Genomic DNA, 24,947 nt, shown 5'->3' with positions numbered 1-24,947 from the left:
TGAGACTGAAGTGCAGTGTTGAGGATTAAGAAAAGAGCCCAGCTACATCTGTTTCACAAAATGCAGGTTTACCACAGCTGCAAATTTGTTTGGGATGCTGATGGTGCTGTAACTTTTCCACTGAGTGCAGTACTCTGCTAAATGGATCTTTCATCCCTGTCTTTCTTTCCTTTCCTTTTCCTGTTGTGCTCCAAATCATCGTCATCATTGCCAGAACATGTTTATCAGTTATGGGTTGAGATAGGGAGGTCGATCTTGTAAGTAACAAAAAACCTAAGCATGCACTTAACTGCTCAGTTCTATCTATTGTAAGCTGAATTTGTTGATTTACTTGTATGCAGTAAACGTTTTAGCAATTTTATAAGCAACTTATTATTGATAAAATACTGATCACTATCAGGATATGGACTTTGCTTTTCTTCTTAGGCTATTTTCATTTGTTTCTTCTGCACCCTTTTAATGGAATATATAGGTCTCTTGAAAGGTAAGATTAAAAATTGTAAGTCTGGCCTGCATTATGTAACAAATTATTTGAAATGCAGCACTGTTATTTTCTTTGTACTAGTAAAGAAAATGAGTATATTCCATTTAACCAAATTCATTCTTCATTCATGTTGAAGGAGTCAAAGAAATTAAGAAGTTTAACAGACTAACTTCACAGCACATCAGAACGATGTTACTTTGAAGAAAAAAAATATACATATATATTTTGTAACTTTACAACCTCCTTCTTAATGCTTGCAGTTGCATCTAAATTGCTTCCAAGCCAAGGGCACAACTCTTAGCATTGAAAAGTTATGCACGATGAAAAAAATAAAAACAGAAAACCAACAAACCCCCACCTTCCACTGAAGATACTCTGTAAACCATTGCTATACCATGCGTTCATGTCAACTGCATCATATCATGTCTCTACAATGTATGTGGGTTTACTAAAGATTTTAGGGCTGCACACATGCTTCTTATAAACTCTGCATGCATGACTGATACCGCCTTTCAAAACAGTGCATGGCTTAATTCCTTTCATTTGTCTGTTTGTGTCTCCAGTGATGCAGAGGACCATAAACCTCTAAAAAAAGGAAGTCGGACACCATCAGACAGAACTGTGAAAAAAGAAGACAGTGATGACAGTTTAGTTGACTATGGAGAAGGTGTAAATGGCCAGTTCAATGAGGATGGCTCCTTTATTGGACAGTACAGCGGCAAGAAAGAGAAAGAACCTGCAGAAGGAAATGAAAGCTCTGAGGCTCCTTCTCCTGTAAATGCCATGAATTCATTTGTGTAATGAACGAACTTGATTCCCTTGTGTTTTCTGTTTGTTTGCACTTGTACGTCCTCCTTCTCGTACTATGAACATGCAGGTATCAAAGCTCCTCACCTCCAAGTGTTTGTGCTATGAGAACGCGCCGGTCCGTACAATTATACATGGTATAACAACACACCAAGTGGGGTGGTAGTACGAATCAAGATGCAAAACTCACATTTGGAGTTTTGTGGATTTTGGATCTTGGATTTTCTTACTTTTTTAAAAAAGAAACTGACACACACACAAAAAAAAATATAGCATTGACTTACAGTTTTGTTTCCTGTTGAAAAAAATGGTATAATGCATGAAAAAAAGATACTACACAATTCACAGTCTCATGTTGACTATAAAAACATGGTTGGACAGTTTGTTATGCGGTCCTCAGCCGAATCCCTGGGTATGAATTCCATTTTCATTGTTAGAGTGTTATAGTGGTATTATATAGAACTTCAATGTCTTTGTGGACATTGTTGTGAAATTGGTGACCTAATGTCTAGCTATCATATGTCTTTTTGCAAGACAGTTAGGAACAGTATGTACAGTATATAATTGCTAAATGATTTTAGTATGACATTTGCATTTGCTGATGCTTAATGAGACCCTATTATCTGCTCTTTGCTCCTATTACTTTATAGCCTTTTTAATCTCTCAAGTATTACAGCAGTACAGTGTTCTATTTTTTACATCAAAACACGTTGGATTGATTTTAGGGTATAAAAGATATGCATTGCAATGCATTTTGGAATTTGTACAGTCACTGAAAGAAAAACTTTAAAATGAGAGAAAATATTCCAGAAAACACAGGGCAGAATACATTCAGTGCCTTTATACAATATGCATTCCATAATGCACTGTACTATGAAATCAGTTAGTGCAGTAAACTATGATTAGCGGACTGCTATCATTGCCATAAAGTAAAAACTGGTAAAGAAAAGAAGTGTTATGAAACTGTTGTGCTGCAAATTGGGACGTTTTAAATTACACAAATGAGAAAATGAGGGTTTGTTTGTTTTTTTTTCCTCATAAAAGAGACACTTTCTAGATGGTTACCGCACAACGGGTTTTCACGGCCTGAGAAAAAATTCTTTTAAACAAATAATCAAGCGACCAGAAGTAAATTACTTTCTTACACAGCAAGGTGTAAGCTCTTGTAAAACGAAGAGGCAGCCAAATACACCAGCAAGAGCAGCAAGAGTGTGCTTCCCTCAGCATCACGGCCCAACCAACGCGGCAGCTCTGGAACTCCCACAGCCCCAAAGCATTGTGGGGGTTCCCGCTCACAGCTGCAGAGTTCAGTCTGACAAGTGCTCGTATGGTTTAGTGGTAAAAGGATTACCATGATCAGTTACAAAATTATTTTCTCGCATACAATATCAAATGTTTACCTCCAAATATAAATTTTTATAACAACCTATGGTTGAAGGAATGCTCAGTTTCATTTGCCAATAAATTGGTTTTTCATAACTTGCATCAAGTTTAATTTTAAGTAAGCTTTTTATATGTAGATATTTTGTTGAATTTGTAAATACACTTAAAATGTAGGTGCTATATGCTTCTAGGTGTTACAAATAAAACAAGAAAGTTTATGTTGTACTGTGTAAGAAGTACTATAGCCAGTGGTGTGCATGGTATTTTAAGGCATCTACTTCAGTATAATTTCTTTCAATTTTTTTTTTTTTTATTTTTTTGCTGTGACAACAAAATAGTGAACTGTTCTGCTTTCTTACTGCAGATTCCTAATTGAACCATTCAGAGCTTTTGCCAGTGCATCACAACGGACCATAGCACACCTCACAGCATCCGTGTATATACTGTAGGTAAAGTACAACTGAAGTACTTACAAGTGTAAGCTAGCTGTCATAAGCTTCTTTTGCACCTTTGAGCTTTCTATTTGATCTTAACGGGAACCGAAATAAGAAGAGAATTACACAAACGTTGACTACAAAGCACAAAGAGACAATTTCTCACCATTTGCCAATGGTTTTGGTAAAAAAAAGAATATAGTTTTATTTAATTGTAGATGCTGAATGATCTGTGCATGTGGAGGTAAACATACAGGCTTACTTCTGTAATAGTGCAACAGATTTTGTATGACAAATAAATGTGGTTTTAAAATTTCACTGTTTGTTCTGTTTACACGAGCAGTACTGATTTACCATCCAATTAAGAATTTAAAGTAGGGAAAAGCATGAAACAACTCCATGGGAAACTGTCACCGTGGTGTTACAGGACTATATGCACTGCTGCCAAACTATTGATGGCAGATCACAGGTCTTTACAAACAACCATTTGGAAATAAAGGTGACTTTTATCTGATCGTTTCTGCGAAGAAAAAAGAAAAATATAATGGACAAACAGTCATGTCCATGCTTGTAAGTGTGAATAAGAGGAAGTAAGAATGTTTGTTCCGAATTAAGAGCCTTCGGATAGGATCCTAAGGCCTAAAGGGCATTCGAAGTTCCGAGCAGTTTTAAACAGGGTGTTTAGCAGTACATGAACTGAGAGGATTTGAAACAACAGCTCTTACAGGAGACAAAATCCATTGCAATGCTCTTTGCATACCTTGTCTGTTCTGCGTATGATTGGAAACAGGCTGGGCAAGAGGGCAGTTGCTCTGCTCAGAGGACTGCAGGGGAGCCATGGATTCCAGGAGGCACAGATGCTTCAGGAAATACATCGGAAGGTCAATGTTTGCCCACAGTGCTCGAAAGAGGGATTTGATCTCTGAATCAGAAGCCTTTTCTGTCCATCTCCCGAGCCATCTTTGGAATGTGCTGGCTATTCCCATGTCTGTCATCTGAGTGGTTGCCATTTTGGCACCTTCGAACATCAGGCTGCCTGTTTTTGTGCTCAGGTATCTGTTTTTTTCCAGCAGTTTGCACTGACTGGCAGATATGAAGTACAGCTGTTTGTTTCTACTTAGAAAAATGAGTAATTCCTGGGAACAGGGATCTGAACTCCCTAGACTTTATTGAGACAAATGATTTTCATAGCAGCCATTTTAGGAGACGCACGTATGTTCTTCTGTGAGTGCTCCGCAAAGCGTGTTGGTGGCTGCATTTTCCTTTTAGTGATTTTCGCTTGCTTTTGATTTTATCCTCACTGATATGACTGTATAAATCCAGAGGGAATTAAAGAGGATATGCCAACTGTAATTTTTCTTGTAATCTTCTATTCTCACATGGTTCCTAGGAAAATACGTTGGTGCTTCCCTGTCCACTGAAAAAAAACTTGTCAAAATATAAGCCACTGCTGTCAACAGGGTTTAATTCTGTCTTTCTACTATGTTTTAGGTATAAGTGAAGAGGAGGTAGAATACCTGGTCCCCCAGTCTGCCATGTTGTACAAATTAGTGTGCCAGGGCTTCAGAACTGAGCCTTGAACAGGGGAGGTTTAGGCAGTCTGACTCTGGTGTCCAGCTTCTGGAAACTGCTTAGTGTCATGCTCTGCTAAGGAATGAACTTCACTTACCTCCAACAATAAACTGCACTCGATCCGTATCTTCCTGTTTCCTAATCCAAAGGCCTCTACAAAGGGATGCTTTGATCTTGAAATCCCGCAGCTCATCTGACAGGAGATAGCAGCCCACTCTGCACAGCTCTGTGCTCTGTGTTTGCACAGCTTTGAAGGGCTTCCAGTCCTCACAGCACTGAGGGGACAGATTAAGTTTTCTACATTGCATCATTAAGAATATATTTCAATTAGTCGGTCTGTAATATAAAGGCTGTACTGAGAGAGTCCTTGTGGGGACGCCAGCATGGATTTTTGTTGTTGCTGATTTTTTTTTTTCCTATTTATCCATTGTTTGTTTCACAGAACTTTCAAGGACTTAATCACCTTGGAACCTTCTGTCCAATGTAATTGAAAATTGCCAATAACTGTGCAGGTTTTGATGGAGGAAGTACTCAGACAGATGGACAAACACACACAAGGCAATTGCTTTTCCTTTCCTTAATTTTTGAAGGAAGATGCAAAGTTGCCTGGGAAGAAAATGCTTATTGTAAACATAGGGGAAGGCCAACTGAAGAGACTCGTTTCCCTTAGCTTGGGAATGTGAGCAGTATTGACAGAAGAGGAAATCTCCCAAGCTCTTTAGATAAGGATGCACGAAGAACCTGTGCGATGAGGGCTCCAAACCTGGGTTGCCAGCATCAATGTTTTTCAAGAGCTTCCTCAGAAAATATATGGCAAAAGGAACAGATAATTGAAAGAATTTGTGGCCAAGTCAGAGAACAGAGTGAACAGCAGTGATGTGGACATGAACTGGAATATATTGACTTACAGTGAGGAGAACACAGAGCCCTTTGCTCGGCCATCTGGCAGTCTCTTGCCACATATACTGCAAAGGAAACCTCTGGAAAAGGTGTTTCTGAGGTTATTTTCTCTTCCTGGCTCTTCCTCAGCATTGAACTCTTGTTTCGATTTTTTTTCTCCTTATTAATATATATTTTTGCTTTACTGAGAAAGCAGACTCTGCTGTTGTATTAAAATTATTCAGTGATTGTACACTTTCTCAAAGGGGGGGGGGGGGGGGGGATTTTTTTCTAGAATGAATCGATTTTTTTTTAACGTGGTAACCCAGTTTTTAAGCTTTAAAAATAACAATTGACCACTAGGGGGAGGTCACAGTTACTCGTTAGAAGCGCATGGAAAGCAGCTATCCAAATCAACGCATCTAAGTTCACAATGTGTATAAAAGCATAAAATACGCATGCATAAAATACGACCAAATAAGAGTGAACTACAAAAACAAAAACAGAAACAAAAAACAAAAAACCTCACATTTGCATAGGAATTCTATTCAGAATATATCTTCATTTTTTACTTAAAAGAAGTAAAATCTCTGCTCACCCTTTCTGTGGCCTAAAAGCAAGCATTTTTAAATAGAATCTTCAAGCTGTTTGAATCCCAGCCTTTGCTTTTGCAGGGTGCTGCTGGGTTGCAGAGAGAGCAAGGGCTCTGGCTTTCCAGCCCAGGAAAACCCTAAGGAAGAAACCCTAAGACCACAAAACCAAAGAGCTGAATGGAAGATCATGTGTTGCTGTGCTGCTGCAGTCACAATAAGATGTATAGGATATTGGGTGCAGGATATTACTCATTTAATTTCCTGTGGCTATGGAAACTACGTCTGCTCTTGCATGCTGGATGCCTCAGAACCACCCAAAATAGCCAGGAATGGGCCACATCCAGAATCTTTCTTATACTGAGAAGCACAGTTTGCACATCTGAACTGCAGTCGTACTTGATGATCTTTGTAGATATATCTCAACTGAACTGTTCTGTTCCATTCTATTTTGTGAAAGGTCTCTGGTGCACAACAGTTCTCAAATGCTGTCTATGAATAATTTGACAGAGAGCTTGCTGGCCAGAGTATACCCATGGCAGGGATTATTTTAACAATATTATGGATGACTGAGACATAAAGGTTGGGAATATTTCCAGATGCTGGTTCTTTTTTTTTGCTCTTTCAAACATAGCCAGAGGACACCAGTTGGTCTCCCAGATACAAATTCAAGCTGAGTGAATGGAGGATGAAACAAGCTCAAGTTTACTCTCCCTATTTCCCCACTACAGAATCATGTAGCTCCAGCACAGACAAACCCTGAGCTGCAGAGAGAGCCACGCTTACTGAGTCAAGTCAGACTTTAACAAACACAATAGGGCTGAGCTCATAATTTTTCAGAATCTTCCTGGTGCTTAGAAAAGGTTTTTATATTTTGGGTACAATGCTGTGCCCAGAAAGCACCAGTGAGAATGAGGATGCAAGAACTCTGCATGTGTGATGCAGCTAGAAGATGGGAAGAGGAAGTACAGAAACTGTTCAACCTCATTGTTCAGCCTGTACTGTACCTTCAGATGTGTTTGGTGCTATGTAATAGTAGTGATGTTACTCTGATTTGTTATCGTGATCATAAATTACAGGGACATTTTGTGTAGAATTGCTGTTTGTAAAGTTAAGTCAACAAGAGCAGTGGGGCAAGGATGCTTGGCCTGAAATTCAGCATCCAGCCCAGTCCCAGAGGCAAACAAACACCGTGCTGTTTTACCAGCTCACAGCTCAGAGTATCTGGGCACCAGTGCTTGGCAGCTATAAAATAAGTAAGGTTTTTGGTTGTTGTTTTGTTTTTTTTTAATGTGAGTTTGGCTTCCTTGTAGCCAATTAGCTCAGATTTCGTGAGTCCCTTGAAAGGGCAGACTGCTATTCTTAGCTGAATTTGTGAAAGCAAGAGAGACATTCCCACAACAAGGCCACACTGTGTAATCCATAGGCCAGTAACCTATCCTCCCCCCCAAAGTAGGGTGCTTCATCCCATTTAAATCTGTCAGGATTGCCCTTAATCTGCACATCAGAGAGGAAAGGCTTAAGGTCTTGATGCACGTGGGTGAGACAAAGTCATCACACAGCAGATGATGCTCAGCTGGGGCTGCCTTGCAGGGGTGGAGAATCTCAGAGCTGGAGCTCAGTGCTGGGCTGTCTCTTCCTAACACCTGTGCGTGCTGCCCCTCTTTGGGTGTGCCCTAGACAATCACCACTATTAACTCTGTCAGTCAGAGCAACACTACCTTCTGGGCAGCCACAGAACCATATCCTTGTCTGGATTGGAAGAGATCTTAAACATCACCTTGTTTCAACTCCCTGCCATGGGCAGGTGTGCTGTCTACAGAATCGTGCTGCTCAAAGCTATATCCAGTGAGGCCCTGAACATCTCCAACAACGGGGCATCCACAGCTTCTCTGGGCAGCCTGTGCCCATGCCTCACTTTTGTCATAATAAAGAATTTCTTTCTAATACCTAATATAAATCTCCCCTCTTTTAGCTTAAAACCATTTCCCCTTGTTCTATAACTATTCTCCCTGGTAAAGCGTCTGCCCCTGTTTTTCCTGTAGACCTTCCTGAAGTACTGAAATGCTGCAGTGAGGTCTCCCCAGAGCCTCCTCTTCTGAACCAAGCCAGCTCCCTCAGCCTGTCTTTGTGGCCCTCCTCTGGATCTGCTCCAATACCTCTGCATCCTTCTTGTGCTGGGGGCCCAGAGCTGGATGCAGTGCTTTAGATGGAGTTTCACAAGGGCAGAACAAAGGGGGGCAGTCACTTTCCTCACCCTGCAACCTGAGATATAGTTGGCTTTCTCAACTGAAAGCGCACCTTGCCAGCTGATGTTTAGTTTTTCATCCACCAGCATTACCATATCCTTCTCCACAGGGCTGCTCTCCTTTATACTTACTGCCCAGCCTGTATTCAAGTATGGGATCAACCCTACCCATCAATCGCACGTTTTTGGCATCACAATATCAGAAGTCCCACTTTGTCCAAAAATAGATGAAGAAACCAGGACTGGATCCACACTGCCAGACAGCATCATCTTTACAGGGCCTGTGCCTACGGGAGCCATCTCAGCATGCCAGGGTCTTTCATATGAGGAGACCAGGCACTGTCCCTCACACTGAGTACTGCCATGTCTGCCTCACAGCAACGTGAGGCGGGGTGACCTTCATTCAGGACATGGACAGTTATGCAGCAGGACACATGGGGTGTGGGAGTGGGATAAAAAGAGAAAGCGTAGGATATTCAAATTACAATAGAAGGGTTAAAACCACCTTAAATATCTAAGCCAAACAAAATAGAAAAGTAATTGTGTTTTTGTCTCCTACAAAACACAGCAGTACAAGATGTTTGGGATTAGAGAGGGGTGCCTAGCCAAGGTTACGGAGAAAACCTGATAAATTCTCTTGCTGGTGGAGGTGAGAGCAGAGCTTGTGACACTGGAATTGGGACAGATTTCTTCAGCCGCCACTCTGCCAAAGCCATCAAAGCTGCGTTAATTTATACCAGCTGAGACTTCTGCTTGTGGCATTTCATGCAAGTCTTTGGGCAGAGGCTTGCATAATGAATTTTTGTTTTTAGCGAATAGCCATCTAATAAAGTGTCAGGGCCTCTCCACTAATGACAGCAGCCTCCAGCAGTGACACAACAGCTCCAGCAAGCAATGCAAGAGGCCGCCACATGACAGAAGGGGAATCTTTCTTCTCTAAATGATGTACTTCAGGCTACAACTGGAAAACATTCTACTACAAATCTGGAAAAAAAGCAAACTGTTTTCATTTTTGGTGAGATTATTGCCAACCAGTTGGTCACTATAGATCTGTAATAATGAAAATAAAGTAAAAGGACCATTGGAAGGGCTCAAAGTATAAATTTAAATTCCATACACAAAAGCTTTGGGAGGATGATTGCAACATCCTTCTTAATTGTAGATAAGATTTGCTGGTTTTGATGGCTGCAATTTGATGTTCTTTGTGAAAGATAACAAGATGAATTGCCCTGTCACTCATCTAAAGCTTTTCTGCAGGTTTGGTTGTGTTTTTTCGGCTTGCTGTCAGGCATTTAGTTCTTTTTAATGCATCCAGTAGGATAGGTTTCAACATGATTTAGGTCCATTCATCACTGGGTGATGAGGTTTTCAGTAAGATGTTTGGAGAAAAATTGCTGTATACCATAGAAAAGTCTGTTGAAAATGAGATGGGACAATTAATGCAGCTCAATCCCACATCTAGCTGTAGTCTTTCCCCATAAATTAAGCTGTAATTTCAAGCAAGCTTTCTGTGTGAGACTTGAACTGATATAAAAACACACTGATAGTGAATCTGAAATGCTCAGCTACTTCAGTGAACAAATATAGGCTAATATACGAAATGTATGTATGGCTGTGTTTTAAGACAAATGAAGGTGGTAAATGCAGCAGTGTCATGTCCTGCCGAAGATGATGCAAATTGAAACCTATAGGATTAGAAATGACAGCCTTGCTAAAAACGTTGTCGTTAATTCACATCTCAGCATCACAGCAAGAGTCACGTCTCCTCTTCCCTGTGCTGAGCCCAGTGAGGTGGGTTCTCTGAGCATCTCCAGGCACTGCTCTTTGCTGTGGTACAGTCTCACCCAGCGCTGAGTTCTGTAGCAGGGAGTGCACTCAAAGGGAAAACAGTTATGGGGAGGAGGTCATTAAATAGAGGTTAACGCTTGAAGTCCATTTTCTTTTCCTTCTTGTTGGGTAAAATAAATATTGACACGTTAGCTACTGGTAGGATGGATAAGCAAACTAAGTACTGAAAATGAATTCCCTGAATGCGTTGTGCCAGCATCCATTAGTGACTGCTACTGACCTGGTGACACACGGACGATGATTCGTAGTGTTTCTTGGTTACACTCTTCCTTCACATGCTACTCAGCATGCACTATTCTGTTCACTCTTGGCTTTTTAAACTTCTGGCAGATATTTTAGACGTACAGAAATGACCAGCAACACAGACATCAGTGAGGATTTTTAGTCAGGTTCACGTGACAGTGCATCTTTACCTAGAGAACACATTGCAATGTGGATATGGATATACCATTATGTTTTATGTAAAAATAATTTTAAAAAGCAGGTAGGATTGTTTTGTCCTCAGTGCACAAAGTGTTCATAGAGCATGGTTACTGTCCAATTTGAATTCATCAAGAATTTGTTTACCACAAATTTCTTTGTAACATTGTTGACTTTGTAATAGTCTCAGTGGGTTTGTCTCCAATTGCTCATTAGAGGCCAGGCTCAGCTGAATTGCTGTTAGCTCATTACCTGACTGTTTTGAAGGACTCTATTAGGGCTCTTAGGGACCTCTGAGGACCTTGCCTCCCAAAAGGCAGTGAAGATAGGACTGCAGCTCTTCAGCACTGTCTCAGCTTGCTCTGTGGACCAAATGGACAAGGATCCCAGCACTTTGAGGCTTTCCACCTGGGAGACAGAAAGAGGAATAGAGCCCCTGCCAGTGCCACTTGCCACTGAAGAGCAGAGTCTACTCAGAGAAGCTGCAAAGTGGTTTTTCTTTGTCCTTTTGTCACCACTCCTGCACCATCTTTTAATTGAGAGTATGCATGTAGTTGCACTGCCTTGCCCTGTGTGTTGATTGCCAGTGATAACTGTGCTACACCTGGAAATACTGGGTTGAATGGGGGGGGGACAACACTCAAACAACACTTATTTTAAATCAGATAGCCTAAAGCTACCCATCTGTATTTTCTGGCTATGCTGAGAAAACATTTGGTTTAGAAAATCAACCTTTCCTATCGGGAAGCAAGATGGAAGATCTTGTGGAGCTCATGTGAGTGCAACACAGAATCACAGATGGTAATCCAGAATGATATTCTGCTTTTCTCTGAAGTACTGGAGACTCTCCACACCTGAAAGCCTGATACAGGAGATCCTAATGACAATGACATTAATTGATAGTATGTGGTGGTATCAGCTTTTGCTCTGTTTGTCATCATATGATTTTTAGTTTGAGTTAGATTTTCAGATATTGGTTTTTTTCTCCTCTCTATCTCTACCGTGTGATCTGCTTAAGACAATGTGTGATTAAATTCCATACTTGCTTGAGACACAAAAAATAGCAAGCTATTAAATACAGATGTGATTGGATAGAGTGCTAGATGAGCTCACATGGGCTCCTTTTTCTCCCCTTGGAAAAGTCAAAGGTATAAGGAAAGCGTGAGTGACCTAGTCAAGACTTTTCTGCTACAGATGTCATTACTTCGGAAGAAATTAATCTGCAAGATCTTTGCACTGGTTTTGAATGAATAGGTAAGAATAAATGCATCTAGAAAACTTTCTCGCCACAAAGACGTGATGAAAAAAGAACTAACCTTGAGGGAACAAAAAGCAGAGATGAATGGCTGATTGCCCAAACCTAAAACGAGACTTCCTGCTCACTGCCGTATGCACACTTGTGTGTTGCCTTAAAATGATTTTGCTGAAGTGGAAAAAAAAAACAAAACAATTTCAGAGCCAAGTAATTGCCACTCTTTCATTGAACAGTAGTTAATAAGACATCCAGGGAGAATTGGGTTGATTTAAACTCCTTACTCTAAAGGGTATTCAGCAATCATGTTCCAACTAAATGGATAATCAAATAAGTCACACTCTCCACTTAAAAATGTGGTCATTGTTAATGGACCTAATATCTGAGAGTACAGCTTTGTCCCTGAATTCAAGCACAGACTCAGTTAAAAACACAGTCCCTCTGAGCCTTTGACCCACACTGCTTCTACCACCAGCTCTGGGCACCAGAGCAACTCAGAAAGTGCTCTGTATATTTTAGATAGTCCGATTATGGGTGGTAAAACTACAAACATTTTGCTCAGTTTCAAAATGTGTGATTTCGTGTGGTTGGTGAAATTAACTGTAAACTGATCCCGGTTGGACTTTGAAATTTATATGACAGTGAAGTGAATGGAAAGAAATTGGATTCTCACCACAAACTTTCTTGATATACATTTTTTTTAGTGGCTTCAAATTTCCACTACAGTCTTTCCAGCAACAAGAGAGAACAGACTCGGTCTTTAGCTAGTTCCTTTCTACCTATTCCCACCATGCAGAGTAAAGCTGAGGATCTGGTTTAACAAAATCTGTTCTATACTGAACGTTGGATTTATGAATAAGCTGATGATTTAGCAGCTTAGGTTGGCAAACAAATTAAGAAGTCACGCTCCTGAAAAATTAATGCAGAAAAACATGAATTTAGCAACAAATGTTGGATATTTTAGATTATAAATAGGTTTTGAAATCATTGCTACCTACATGTTGTGAATCATTATGTGACCTGTCTGTAAGTAGCAGCAATTAGCAATCTGGCATCAGGAAACTTGTAAAGTGAGCAAGTTCATCAAAGCAGGAAGATAAATGGGAAACTGCACAAAAAATGACTCTTGTTTTTGGATCACAGATTCTATAGGAAATCAAATCTCTGTCCTTGAAGAAAGTAAGACAGATATTTAAGACAGTTAAATCCTGGCAAGGGCAATTTGAATCAGTTGTGTCAGAAGTATAGTCATCCTACTGGAAGAACTCCAGAAAAGAGATTAGCAGTTTTTCAAGCAGGAAGTAATACAAGCAATTCAGACTCCTCCAGGGAAAGGTAATACCACAACACTGTGGTGTTCCTGGTATAATGGAGCATTAGACTGGTGAGTGAGTTGCTGTCATTGATAAAAGACAGACTGGAAGCTGTGATTACTCCAGTGAAATAAGTTTCACTCTAATGGAAAGGGCATAAATCATGCCATGCACCTCAAAAACAGCCTGGCAGTATGCCCAGGAAGATTAAATGGCTACAAAAGCACCTGAGTAAGACACAAAAATGTTACAGATAAGATCAATACTGATATTTCATCACCCAGTTATTTTAGGTATCAATTGTGAACCTATGGGTTCCATCAGAAGTCAGTGAATTATGGACAATGAACAACATTTCATTAAAGTTCCTGTTGTCAACACAACTACAGAACAAAAAGCCAAATCCTGACTCTTTGGTTCCTTAGGAGACCAGTTCTGCTGTGCTTTGACAAACCCAAGAGGGGAGGTCACACAGCTCTCTGCCACACGAGCTGTTGGTGATACAATTCCACTGTGCTGCACTTTGTTGAGTGGATGTAGAATACAAGCAGAGAAGTGCCCCAGGCTCCTGCTGGTCCTGCCAGTTTAGAAAGGAATTTCAAACAAACTCATTATATATCCTTACATTGCAATTACTAAGAGAACACAGAACATAGAAATAAATGGAACGAGTCAGACATGAAGATAAAAGCAAACTGAGAGTAAAAACACTGATGGCTATTTGGCAAACTAAAGAAAACTGGAGAAATCAAGGAGGATGATAATGAATGGAAACTTTTTGCTGGCATTGAATCCAGCCACTGTGATTCAGATTTGGAAGCTGCTAAGAGGTCTTAGAAGAGTAGAAGAAAATGTTATTCAAAGCTCTAGTTCTGAACAGATCCTACATAATCCCCAGGAGCCAAAGCTTGGAGCTGTGATAACACAGCTGGCTGTCTAATTGAAATGTTCTCAGAGCAGCACAAACTAATTTCTAGAATGATGGACCCGCTGCTGAAGCAGTTATCACTGTTCATGGACTGGTTGGGTCCAGACCATATCTTATGAACAAAGGTGCTTGTTCAAAACGATTGTGGACTCCGCAGTGGCAATGGATCCCTTTTCCTCTCCAAAACAGTCCCTTTGCAATTTCATAGTCTTCAGATTACAGCACCCCTCAAATAACTGCAGTTACTGTGAGAAAGAAAACTTCCTCAAGCAACAGACAAAGAGACACACAGAGATTTGACAGAAGAACTGGAAATATTTGGACAGAGATAAAATAAGAAGGCAAACACAAAAATATGACTTGCCAAATTGCAGGGGAGTTAGAAGTAAAGTAAAGTTTTGAATTGTGCCAAAGCAAGAAGATAGGGAGACTTTAGAAAGATGCTAGAGATGCTGGAACTCTGTCCAAGACAAAGCAGAGAAGCAGTCTGAGATGCAAGTCTGGGCAGGGAGAGGCAACAAGCAAAGGGCTGGATCTGCAAGGTGTCACACTGGAAGCTCAGACTGACTGATTAAAGAGATAAACCAAGCAGACACGGGAAGAAAACAGAGCTGAAGTGCAGAAGAGAAGATGAGTCAGAGAGGAGGAGATATTAAAGAGAGGGATCCAAAAACCTCAAATACAATGGGATATCAAGAAAAAAGATGTTGGCTGCAATGCTGAAACAGAAGAGATGTAGAGTGAGTTGACACCATATTTTTTCTTCTGAAAATTTCAAAAAGAAAGCTGAATAAATCAAAATGCAAGCAAGGAAAGAGCTGGGCAGAGAAGCTCAGTGCAGCAGCCATAGAAGGATCATTTTGTAGAATTATAAATGTAAGGACAAAATGAGGAGAGATGTGGCATGCTGGGAACTGCTCTTTTGGAACAAAGAAATTAGCTATCAAAATTGCACTTATACCTTGGTATTCCTATTCTATAATTATGCAATGATGTTTCCTTATGAATTTATATGGTAAGGAGAGCACATAACCATTTAAAAATGAGATAGCCAGCATATTTCTGAATTATCCACTTAATACGAGTTTCTGCATTCTGCAACTGTGAAAGCTGCAATATAATTAAATGGGTATACAAACCAAGTTGATCTCATGGTCAGATATAACCTATTGCAGAGAAATGTAATTGAACTTGCCCTATATAATTAACAAGCAACCATCAGCTTTCTAAGCCCCTGCAGAGATGTGTTTTCATTAGCCTGAACTGGCTATTGATAGCTTCCTGTATTTCCAACATCCCCTGGAGCACAAGGCAGCCTCTCATGCGTGTATGTGGTCAGCACTAGGTGGGCAGACGTGGGGAAAGATTGCTAGGGGCCAGCTGGGGTAATGACTTTTAACAGCTGAACTACAGAATCTGAGGTGATTATATAAAATGAATTCAGTTTGTGAAGCCAGTTACAAATATCAGGTAGCATCATGAGAAAGCAATACTTTTTACTGTAATTAAAGATGTTCATTTATGCTATCTTCTTTTTCCTCACTGGAATGACAAACAATGTTTAAGAATAAGGTTCTCCACTGTCAGTAGTTTTCAGATATTGTAAGAGTTGTAAAGGTCTGAAAGCTTAACCCTGAGCAAACAAGAAAGGAAGCCAGTATGAATAAATTCCCACACAAAGCTAGGACCTGGATAAAGCTTTGGGTTTAATGGCACCAAGAGCTACAGACGGTCTGTAGCTGAAAAGATTCTCACACCTATAGAAGCCATACACTGTTTAATTTTTAGGTTGCCCATATTAACTAGCCTGCAGCCACAAGTTAGAAAGTAGAAGAGAGCCATTTTCACAGGAGTGAAGAGGTAGCTCCTGGTGAGTGTATAATTACCACTTTTTTGGCATTTGTCTGATAAACATGATTAGATATTCTAATTACCATGTTCATGTCGTAAAAATATGACCAAATAAGCCTTTAATAATGGCAGCATGTAATTATTTTCAGCATGGCACAACAAAGGAAATAAATCAAAAACTTTCAAAATAATATCATTTGCTGTGGAGTATCTTTTTTTTTCTGAATTATTATATGAAGTATGACTTTAGCACGCAGGTTGATATGCAATCTTGGCAATCTCGATTTACATGTGTTTCTCTTCAAGTATAAGTATGTCGAGATGAGAGACTGTGCAAAAACAAGATGCATCTTATTTTCAGATAGTGTGACTGATCTGCTTTTGTTGGGTGTGGGGTGATTACTCTGCCGAAGTAGAAAAGAGATAACAACTAAAGTCCAGTTGTGCGCTTGTCAGTGTTGAGACTGATTAGACCATTAAAGTACTTCTGAAAAGATCCAGGTACTCTTTGTGATATTTAATTCACAATCTTTACTCATCAGATTGGATTTCTGACTCTTGCTGCCTGCCTCAGTACAGCCACAGTTGCTACATGCAGGATATTGGGTCCCTCGTCTTCATTAAGTCTTCTCTTCTTCTAGACATCTCTTTAATGTTGGCCTTCCATAATCACTGAAAATCTTGTATTACATCTCAATACTTTCCAGGTCTTTTTCCACCGTGTTTTCACAGTTCTTATCAGCCCTGACAGCCTTGTCCCAGCCTACAAGACTCAAATTGCTTCCAGCCAGGGAGCACAGAAAGTGTTAGACAAAATGTTGTCAGGTAGCTGGTGGTCAGAAAATTGAAAGGATCCATAGAAAGACTTGAGGAAAATGGTGCTTGGGTTGTGCACTAGTTTTGAAAACTGAAATACATAGTCAAAAGCCTGATAATGATATATGTCGCTCGAACTGTTAAAAAGAGCACAGTGCCATTGTTTGATAGAGCAAAATCTCCACTACAAAACACTATTTTTTCAACATAGTTACTATCATTAGCTCTGTATTTTCAGCAGCAATGAACAAGAGCCTGCATGCTGTGCTTGTAAAAATCTGCACCAGTGGAGGTGAACTGCTGAGGCCACTGCTGAAACTCACCACCCACTGCCTCACTGTGCTCACATCCACAGGTTGGTCACCAGAAAGCTTCAGCAAGCACCAATGAATGTCACTGGGTGCTGTTTGTTCCACATGGAGGAATTCAATGACACACCTTTGGTTCATCAGCACTTCCATGTCAGTCACCAATTTGTCAGACTGACCCTCTGCTGCCATCTACCACACGGAGACAGCATGTAGCAGAATATTGGCGGGAAGGTTCTGCCATACCACCAACATCCACTTCTGACATCATGGGCAGACAAAATAGGAAGCATCACATGTTCAGAGTACCTCTTGTGTATGCACACATACATATAACTATATTTGCAGCCAAGACTGGAAGTTGAGGCTAGCACATAAGATCACTTTGCTCTTGTGTTTCCAGAGCATCTAATGCTCTCCTGTGCCAAGGAGACACTAGGGAGCTTTGTCTCTACCAGGGTGAAGAATAGACAGAAAGAATTCAGCATTTGAGAGTGGGCTGCTCTCAGCTTGGTGAAAATGTTGGTGGAAGTTCAAATTTAGCTCATTTCAGCCGCAATCCTTTTCCAGTGAGCTTCTGTGAGTAACTGTCAAATTACAAGAAATCTCTGCTAGTCTGCCTTCCACCAGCAGCAGGACAGCATGCTTCAGACCCATCTCAGCCATCTCCTAGTCCAGGGCTCTGAGCTCAGTCACTGAACACTGACCCACTTCTGCTGTATAGGCACAAGGCACACGTTTCTTTTGAAGAGAACTGCTGTGAGGTGAGACAATCCATTTCTCGAAAAGGACAGTAATCTAACCAGGTGGCCTTGTGTTTAGTTAACTAGAATTATGGCCTGCTTTAAAGAGGATGTGTTGTACAGATAGTGCACTCTACAGGATAGATGTTTCTTTAGGAGATGACTTTGGTCAGCTTGAGGAAAGCAGAGCTGGTTTAGAATTCAAAACAACCTGCATAACTGTTCTATCTATGCTCAGCTGAAAAAAACCTCAAAAACATATTTATTTCAGTTTCCTTCCTATTTACTGCATTTTAGAAGCACTTGCCAGCTATACTGACAAGCACTATGCTAACAAGAACAGGCAATGTTCTACAGAACCTAACGAGTCCCATAGTAGGACCAAACCTTTCCTCCCAAGTTGTCCAAAGTGGACGATACTCCTCCCGCTCTACTCATTTAAAGTATATTGTACCCACAGCAGACGGAACATGAGTATAGATACACAGTCTAACAGACATACTGCCACCTGTGGTATTTCCATTGGCTGGAAGAGAGTGAGGGTGCCATTTGTTCTGAACCCTTATATGGACACCTGAGACCCCCCTGCTTGGATAAGATGCTTTGGGCACCTGCTACAGTCAGTTCCAGCTCTGGACCTTGGTCTCCAGGCACTGTAGAGCCACGTGTCACAGTCCCAGTCCTCTTCTGGCCTTAAGTGGGAGGCTAGGACTAGGTCAGCCTGTTGAGATAAGGATGGGAATACCCAGCTATACATATATATATACATATATATATGTTTCACTAGCATTTAGATGCTTTCTGTCTCATTAGGATTTGGGTGTTACAGAGATGTCAAAAACCTCATTTATGTAATACAGCCTACACAATTAAGTGTGCTCCAAGGGGAGATATTTTCTGAAGACTACTGCCAAAAATACATGCTTAAAAAATTTAGTAGCTTTGGGGGATAAAAATTGAACTTGAGCAGCTATAAGGATGATTAGCTCCCTAAATCTCTTCTGTGAATCCTATTAAATACAACTTCTACAGCCTGAAGAGATTCTGTCCCTTCCCCCTACCAACTCCCTAGACAAAGGGAATGTGTGGCACTGGACTAAATGTTACCCTAGCAGAAGGCTTCTCTCACAAGAAAAGCTGGGAAAACACTCATTAGAATAGAATTGCATGGGATTCATTTCTATATGCAAGCACCTTTCTTGACCTGTCTTTGAACTATTTTTTTCTCCTTTACTGATGAGGTGAGCTGCTCATGAACAATTAATGGCAACTGAACTTAATACAACTACAGAAAAAAAGACACAAAAAACCAAAACAAACAAACAAAAAAACAACAAGGAGAATGTTTAGAGATGCTCTATTTCCAGATATGTCTTCATTGTTTTCTGTTTGTGTGGAAACAAAGACAACTATAGCCTAAGATTATTCTCTTTTTGGACTTAAAAATATTCTACTACTATACAATGGTACAGTTGGAGGGAGATAGGGCCTGTTGTTGAGAATTTAAGTTCCCTTTAATTAAAGCCGTGAATTCACTGTGACCTCATCATCCTGTCTATGTTTAGCTGAGCTGTCTGGGCCCAAGCGATATTGAAGCCTGGACTGTCTCCAAGATGCCCTTGTGCTCACTCATAATGTTCCCGTAGGCATCCTCAAGTCAGAGATTCAGTTTCTCCCCAGACTCATGTAATCCAGAACACATATGCCAGCATTCTGAACTTTCATTCTGAACCATACCTGAGCTATCCCACAAATATTTTCTAAAAAGGACTGATTGTTCAGAATTTGGGGCTTTAAGAGATGCCGAAGAGGCACTTGGCTGCTGTTGTCCAAAACACTGACAGATGGCCCAGGCCAGAACTCGGTGGACTTGGAGGGATGGAACAAGAGAGAAAAGGGTCATGGACAATACTTGGAAAAGCATCTTGTGGAGTTAAAACATGCACCATGTGTCATCTCCTGAATGAAAGGACAGATATCACAAAAACAAACAAATAAACAAACAAAAAAATAAAACAAAAAAACATCTACTTTTAAAGTAGCTATAATTTGTTTGAATTATCATCAGTTGCATTACTAATCACTGACATTTAATGGGAGCGTTTCTCACAAATAAACAATGCCTCACAGATTTTCTAATTGCTTTATGAATATGTGGTCACAGTTTATTTTGAATTTTAATCCTAATTGTGGCAATTTTTGTCCATCCTCAAAACAAGTACACGTCCTAATTCCCAGTACTTGCAGTGCACGAATCCAAAAATCATACGGTCTTGGACTGGCAGCCAAACTCACATTAGTCTGCTGACCGTCAAAACTGCACGCAGAGCAATATGTCTAAATGATTTAAGGAAAATAATGGGCAGAGGATGTTGTCGGCGTCTGCTGGTGATGTGAATGTGTGTCCTCACAGTGGCACTGCAATCTCATCAGTGTGTCTGGCTCTAAAATATACCAAAGAGTACAGGGAGTCATGGAGACTCTGCTGTGTGTTTTGGGGAGATGAAAGAACAGATTTTATTAGTCTGGAAGCGTCTGGATTTGCCTAATGATACATGCATGGATAATCTATTTCTTATGGACTTGGTTGCTTGCATTATAGGACACTGGAATAATTACTGAACGCCAGATGTGACAAAAAAATGTAATCGTCCTGTTTTCAACCCCATTTGTAATCTTGAGTTAGCTTTTTATTTAAGATACAATTATGACTGATCTCAAACAACAAGTGGGTTTTATACTGGCATGACAGAATGAGTCATATTGTGCTGCCAAATCTCATCACTGGAATATGGGATCAGATGAATACATAAAACTTAATTTAAGCTCTGTATTAAAAGGTTGTCTCATTTTAAGTCTTCTCATCTGACCTATTATCTGTGAATATCTCACTCAATCCTTCTGCAAAGTGAAGGGTAGAGTATTTTAATAAGTTTGTAGTACTTCTGATTTAATCAGCATTTTAAAGAAGTTAGTTAGAATGTCATTTGTATTTTCTAGGAACATTAGAGAACATCTGTTCTATTTCCATGCCTAAAACTTTGTGAAGTTTTGAACTGTATTTGACATAAATTCCTGACTGAAATATCAGGTAATGCTGCTGGAGGATGGTCTTCTTTGTGAATAAAAACACCACTGATTGTGCAAGGGATCTTATTACAGCTTTAATCCCCCCAGTGGCAGTTTTTCCATTCCAAAGAGTGTCAAATTCCTCTACTTTATCTAGTATATCACATATAAAACAGCTGCTGTGATTCCTGTAGGAATAATAGGCCAGGGAGGTGATTGTCCCCCCCCCACCTGGTGTACTGTGTCTGAGTCTGGGACCCCCAGCACAAGAAAGATGTGGAGCTATTGGAGCAAATCCAGAGAAGGGTCACAAAGATGATCAGAGGGCTGGAGCACCTCCCCTAGGAGGAAAGATTGAGGGAGCTGGGCTTGTTTAGCTTGGAGAAGAGTCTGGGAAGACCTCTTTATAGCATTCTTGTACTCGAAGAAAGCTCATAAGAAGGATGGAGACTGACTTTTTACACAGGAGGGTAGTGATAGGACAAGGGGAATGGCTTTAAACTAAAAGATGGGATATATAGTTTAGGTACAAGGAAGGAATTATTTGCTCAGACGCACTGGAGCAAGCTGCCCAGAGAAGTTGTGGATACCCCATTTCCAGAGGTGCTCAAGAACATGCTGGATGGGGCCCTGGGCAGCTGCATCTAGTAGGTGGCAACTTTGCCCATGGCAGATGAGTTGGAATTAGATGACCTTGAAGGCATCTTCTATGATTCTATTATTTTTCTAAAAGAGTTTTCTAAAAGAAACTCTCAGATGTGAACGTTTGGTACATTTGGAATAAGACACAGCCTGTCTTTGTTTTAAAATTGCTTTTCTTCCAATACTAGAGGAAAATATTGTCCTGCAGCTCAATACTGTGATTTGGTAACAGTAACAGGTACACTTTTCCGTCCTCCCTATATTCTTCATGAAAGATAATCTATGGCAATCATATCTGAAACAAACAAGTAAAGATTTTTATTTAACTGCAAACACTGTTAGTTTCCTGTTTCTAAATGGCATTTCCCAGAGATTTTTTTGCTTATAGTACCCAGGATGCTCATGGCATCCCTGTTCAGAGAGAGGATAAGTACATTTGAGAACACTTTATCTTGAATGACAAATAAAACAGAAAATACATTTTAAAGGAAGAAGTCTCAGTGTTAGAAAGAAAAGCACCAACTGGGTGGTAAAATCAAGCTTTCCCATTTAACTTTGATTTGCCCGCTTATGCATGTATTATAATAGTCTTTGATAGCATGACCATGATGGTGTCTCATCAAGCATGCAGAGCAGCATCCTGGATTTACTCTGGGGATGGGTACTACTACTTACTAGAATTACAGAATCATAAAATTATTTAAGTTGAAGGGGATCCTTAAAGGTCATCTAGTTCAACTCCCTTGCAACGGTCAGGGACACATACAGCTAGATAAGGTTGCTTGGAACCCAGTCCAGCCTGACTTTGAATATCTTTGGGTATGGAGCATCCGCCACATCTCTGAGCATGCTGCTCATTGGACTTCAACCAGCTGTGACCACCTGATGCTGCCTCCATAGTCCAGGCACTCCCCATCTCTCCAAGCAGCTCCAAACACCTCCCATGTTTGCCATTGCTTTATCTGGTCCAGCACACAAGTCTAGCAGGCATCAAGTCAGACTTCTAGCATGATGCCAATGACCTCGGGTAGGGAGAAGAGTTCTTTAAGGTTGGGCAGAAGGAGCCATTTCAAAGGGAAATTTGGCTTTCCACTACTAAGTCTGGATCAACATGTATGGCCAGTAGGAGAATGGCTCATGCAACTCAATTTTACTTAGGAACAGTGAGAGTTTGAAGTGTGTTTGCACAAGAGGACGACACATAGGACTGGAGACTGCAGTCAAAGCTGTATTAGTAAATTAAAAGGTGGTGGCACAGGTTTGACCTGCTGGTTTTTTTTGTTGTTGTTGTTTTGTTTTGCTTTTTTTTCCCAAGAGCAATTCATCAACACAGGATGTGAATCAGCTCAGCCAGGAAACTTTCCCAGTAGACAGCTGCAATGAGGCTCCACTGCTGTAAGGGGCAAAAGAATATAGTAATGACACGGGCAATGCCAGGCCAGCTGGTCTCTGTACCAGAGATCAGGCACATTTAATTTATTGGGCTGAATAAATCCTGAGACTCTCAGTCGTGGTCATTGCATCCTGACACATTGCTCTTTTAAGCTGTATAACGGCAGCAGTCTTTATTCACTTGGGCAGGCAGTTTGCCTGAGTTTGAGGCAATGTGACAGAACTAGCAGTGCAAATAATTCATTAAAGGAATTAAGAATTCATTAAAAACTGTATTATGGGTGGTTGGGCATGGAAAATGTCAAGTCATATACTCAAAAAAAACACCAACCCAAAACAACCTGGAAAATTCTGGAAGCACTGGGATAAAAATTCCTAATGCAAAGTATGAGATGACATTTATAACAAAGGCACTACCCTAGCCACATTTGTAAAAAGGTCAAACATTACTGCACAGGGGACAGTGCATTCAGAGATCGGATTTACTTCCCCTAGTTCCAGTAGCAGAGAAGTAGAGAAATTCTCAGCTCCAGAGCAGACAGCTAGATAATTATATCTATTAGGGACACAATGATAGCCTTAACAATTTCTAGCATTTTTAACTACCTCTTGCACAGGCAGGAAACAAAACATCCCTTCCCCAGTACATCTCTGAAAGGTCATATCACTAAGTGTGTCCTCGGGAAAACTACATGAAAGACATGTGATGGTCACTAGAGGTGTGAATTTCGGCTCAGCAACTGGGGGCTGAAAATTCTCATGTTATTTGTTCTAAATTTTTCTAACTTTGCTATCAGTATGGAGCTCAGAAAAGATGGCTGCCAAACTGTTATTTGGTTATGCATGGTATTGTTGTTTTGGTCGTTTATCTAACAGGTTTTACCAGTGTCTTGGCTTCTTACTCACAATGTGACATTAAAATTCTTATGTGCCCTGCAATCACTTCTGGTAGTTCCCTCTTCTATGTTTTACTGGATTCAGGTTTGTAGATGGAAAGAGCCTTTCAGGACTCAAGCTGCAGCATTTGGGGTTGTTCTGGGTCTGTTGAAAACTATCATTCAACACAGCTTTCACAGCTGACATCTGAGGCCTATCATCTCACTTTTAACAGCCCTTGTAGTTGAACTTTACCAGACACCTGACTTTCAGCTTCTATTTGAAAACAGTCAGTGGATGTAAGAACAGCAGCTGATCCCACTGGCCACCTGATGCTGCTTTGGGCCAGCAGCATAAGACCAGGGCCAGAGGCCAGCTATAAAGCAGCTGGCCATCACTGGATCCTAGGGAGATAATGCTGCCCCATGTGATGACGACGACGAGTGAGCTGCTGTGGGTAAGTGGTGCCTACAGTTATTTTTCTATTTCCTTTCTATCATTTTAATATTCATTTCTTTTGTATTTCTAATGTATTACTAATACCACATGGGTATTTGGGTTCCCTGGCCTGAACCACATGATTCTTTGTAGAAGAAAATCCAGATCATGCAGGGTTAACTCCAGAGTGTGATAATTGTGTAGAATTCCTGAAGCTGCTTATTTACTCACCTATATATTTAGCTTTTTGTGTTTATGTTGTTCATTTTTAATGCAATTTCAATGAATGCAGTCTGGGCAATACCAGCTTTCTGGAGGTCACCACAAAATATGTAAATAAGCACTTAAAATATTAATGAAACATTTTTCCTATGGCATTTAAAATGCTCGGGAGGAAATTAAGAGCTTGATCCAGCAAACTTCTGCATATTTCATTGACCACATCAACAACGGCAGGCCTCTGTTTGTGAAGGTTTTTTCAACCTGTGTCTGGGTGACAGGAACATGACTTAGAAATGCATCAATTTCTCCAGGAATTTCTGAATTCCAGTTCTTAGCCGTTTAGGGTAAACGAACTCTTTATTTCTGATGCATTTCAGCAATACACATTCAGTGTATTACTGTTTCAACCAGGTGATTAATATTTAGTGAATA

The 24,947-nt window shown here is 40.4% G+C and overlaps 1 protein-coding gene across 4 annotated transcripts in view; it reads left to right on the top strand.

Moving 5' to 3' along the window:
• Positions 1–1,429, top strand: part of NRCAM (neuronal cell adhesion molecule) — a 64,408-nt gene extending 62,979 nt beyond the window's left edge. For 3 of the 4 annotated variants that reach the window (XM_065743419.1, XM_065743422.1, XM_065743421.1), the window contains one exon: positions 1,048–1,429. In XM_065743419.1, coding sequence (XP_065599491.1) covers positions 1,048–1,285 — 238 coding nt within the window. In that variant the 3' untranslated portion in view covers positions 1,286–1,429. Of the gene's footprint in view, positions 1–472; positions 485–1,047 lie in introns of all 4 variants that reach the window. The other variant, XM_065743423.1, reaches the window with a different exon arrangement.
• The last annotated feature ends 23,518 nt before the right edge of the window (positions 1,430–24,947 follow it).

This window comes from Cyrtonyx montezumae, unplaced genomic scaffold, assembly GCF_038088225.1.
Source record: "Cyrtonyx montezumae isolate F1298 unplaced genomic scaffold, pur_monq_1.0 scaffold_3, whole genome shotgun sequence".
NCBI classification, from domain to species: domain Eukaryota; kingdom Metazoa; phylum Chordata; class Aves; order Galliformes; family Odontophoridae; genus Cyrtonyx; species Cyrtonyx montezumae.
The sequence above is the reverse complement of the archived record's forward strand: the minus strand, read 5'-3'. Positions and strand labels throughout refer to the sequence as shown.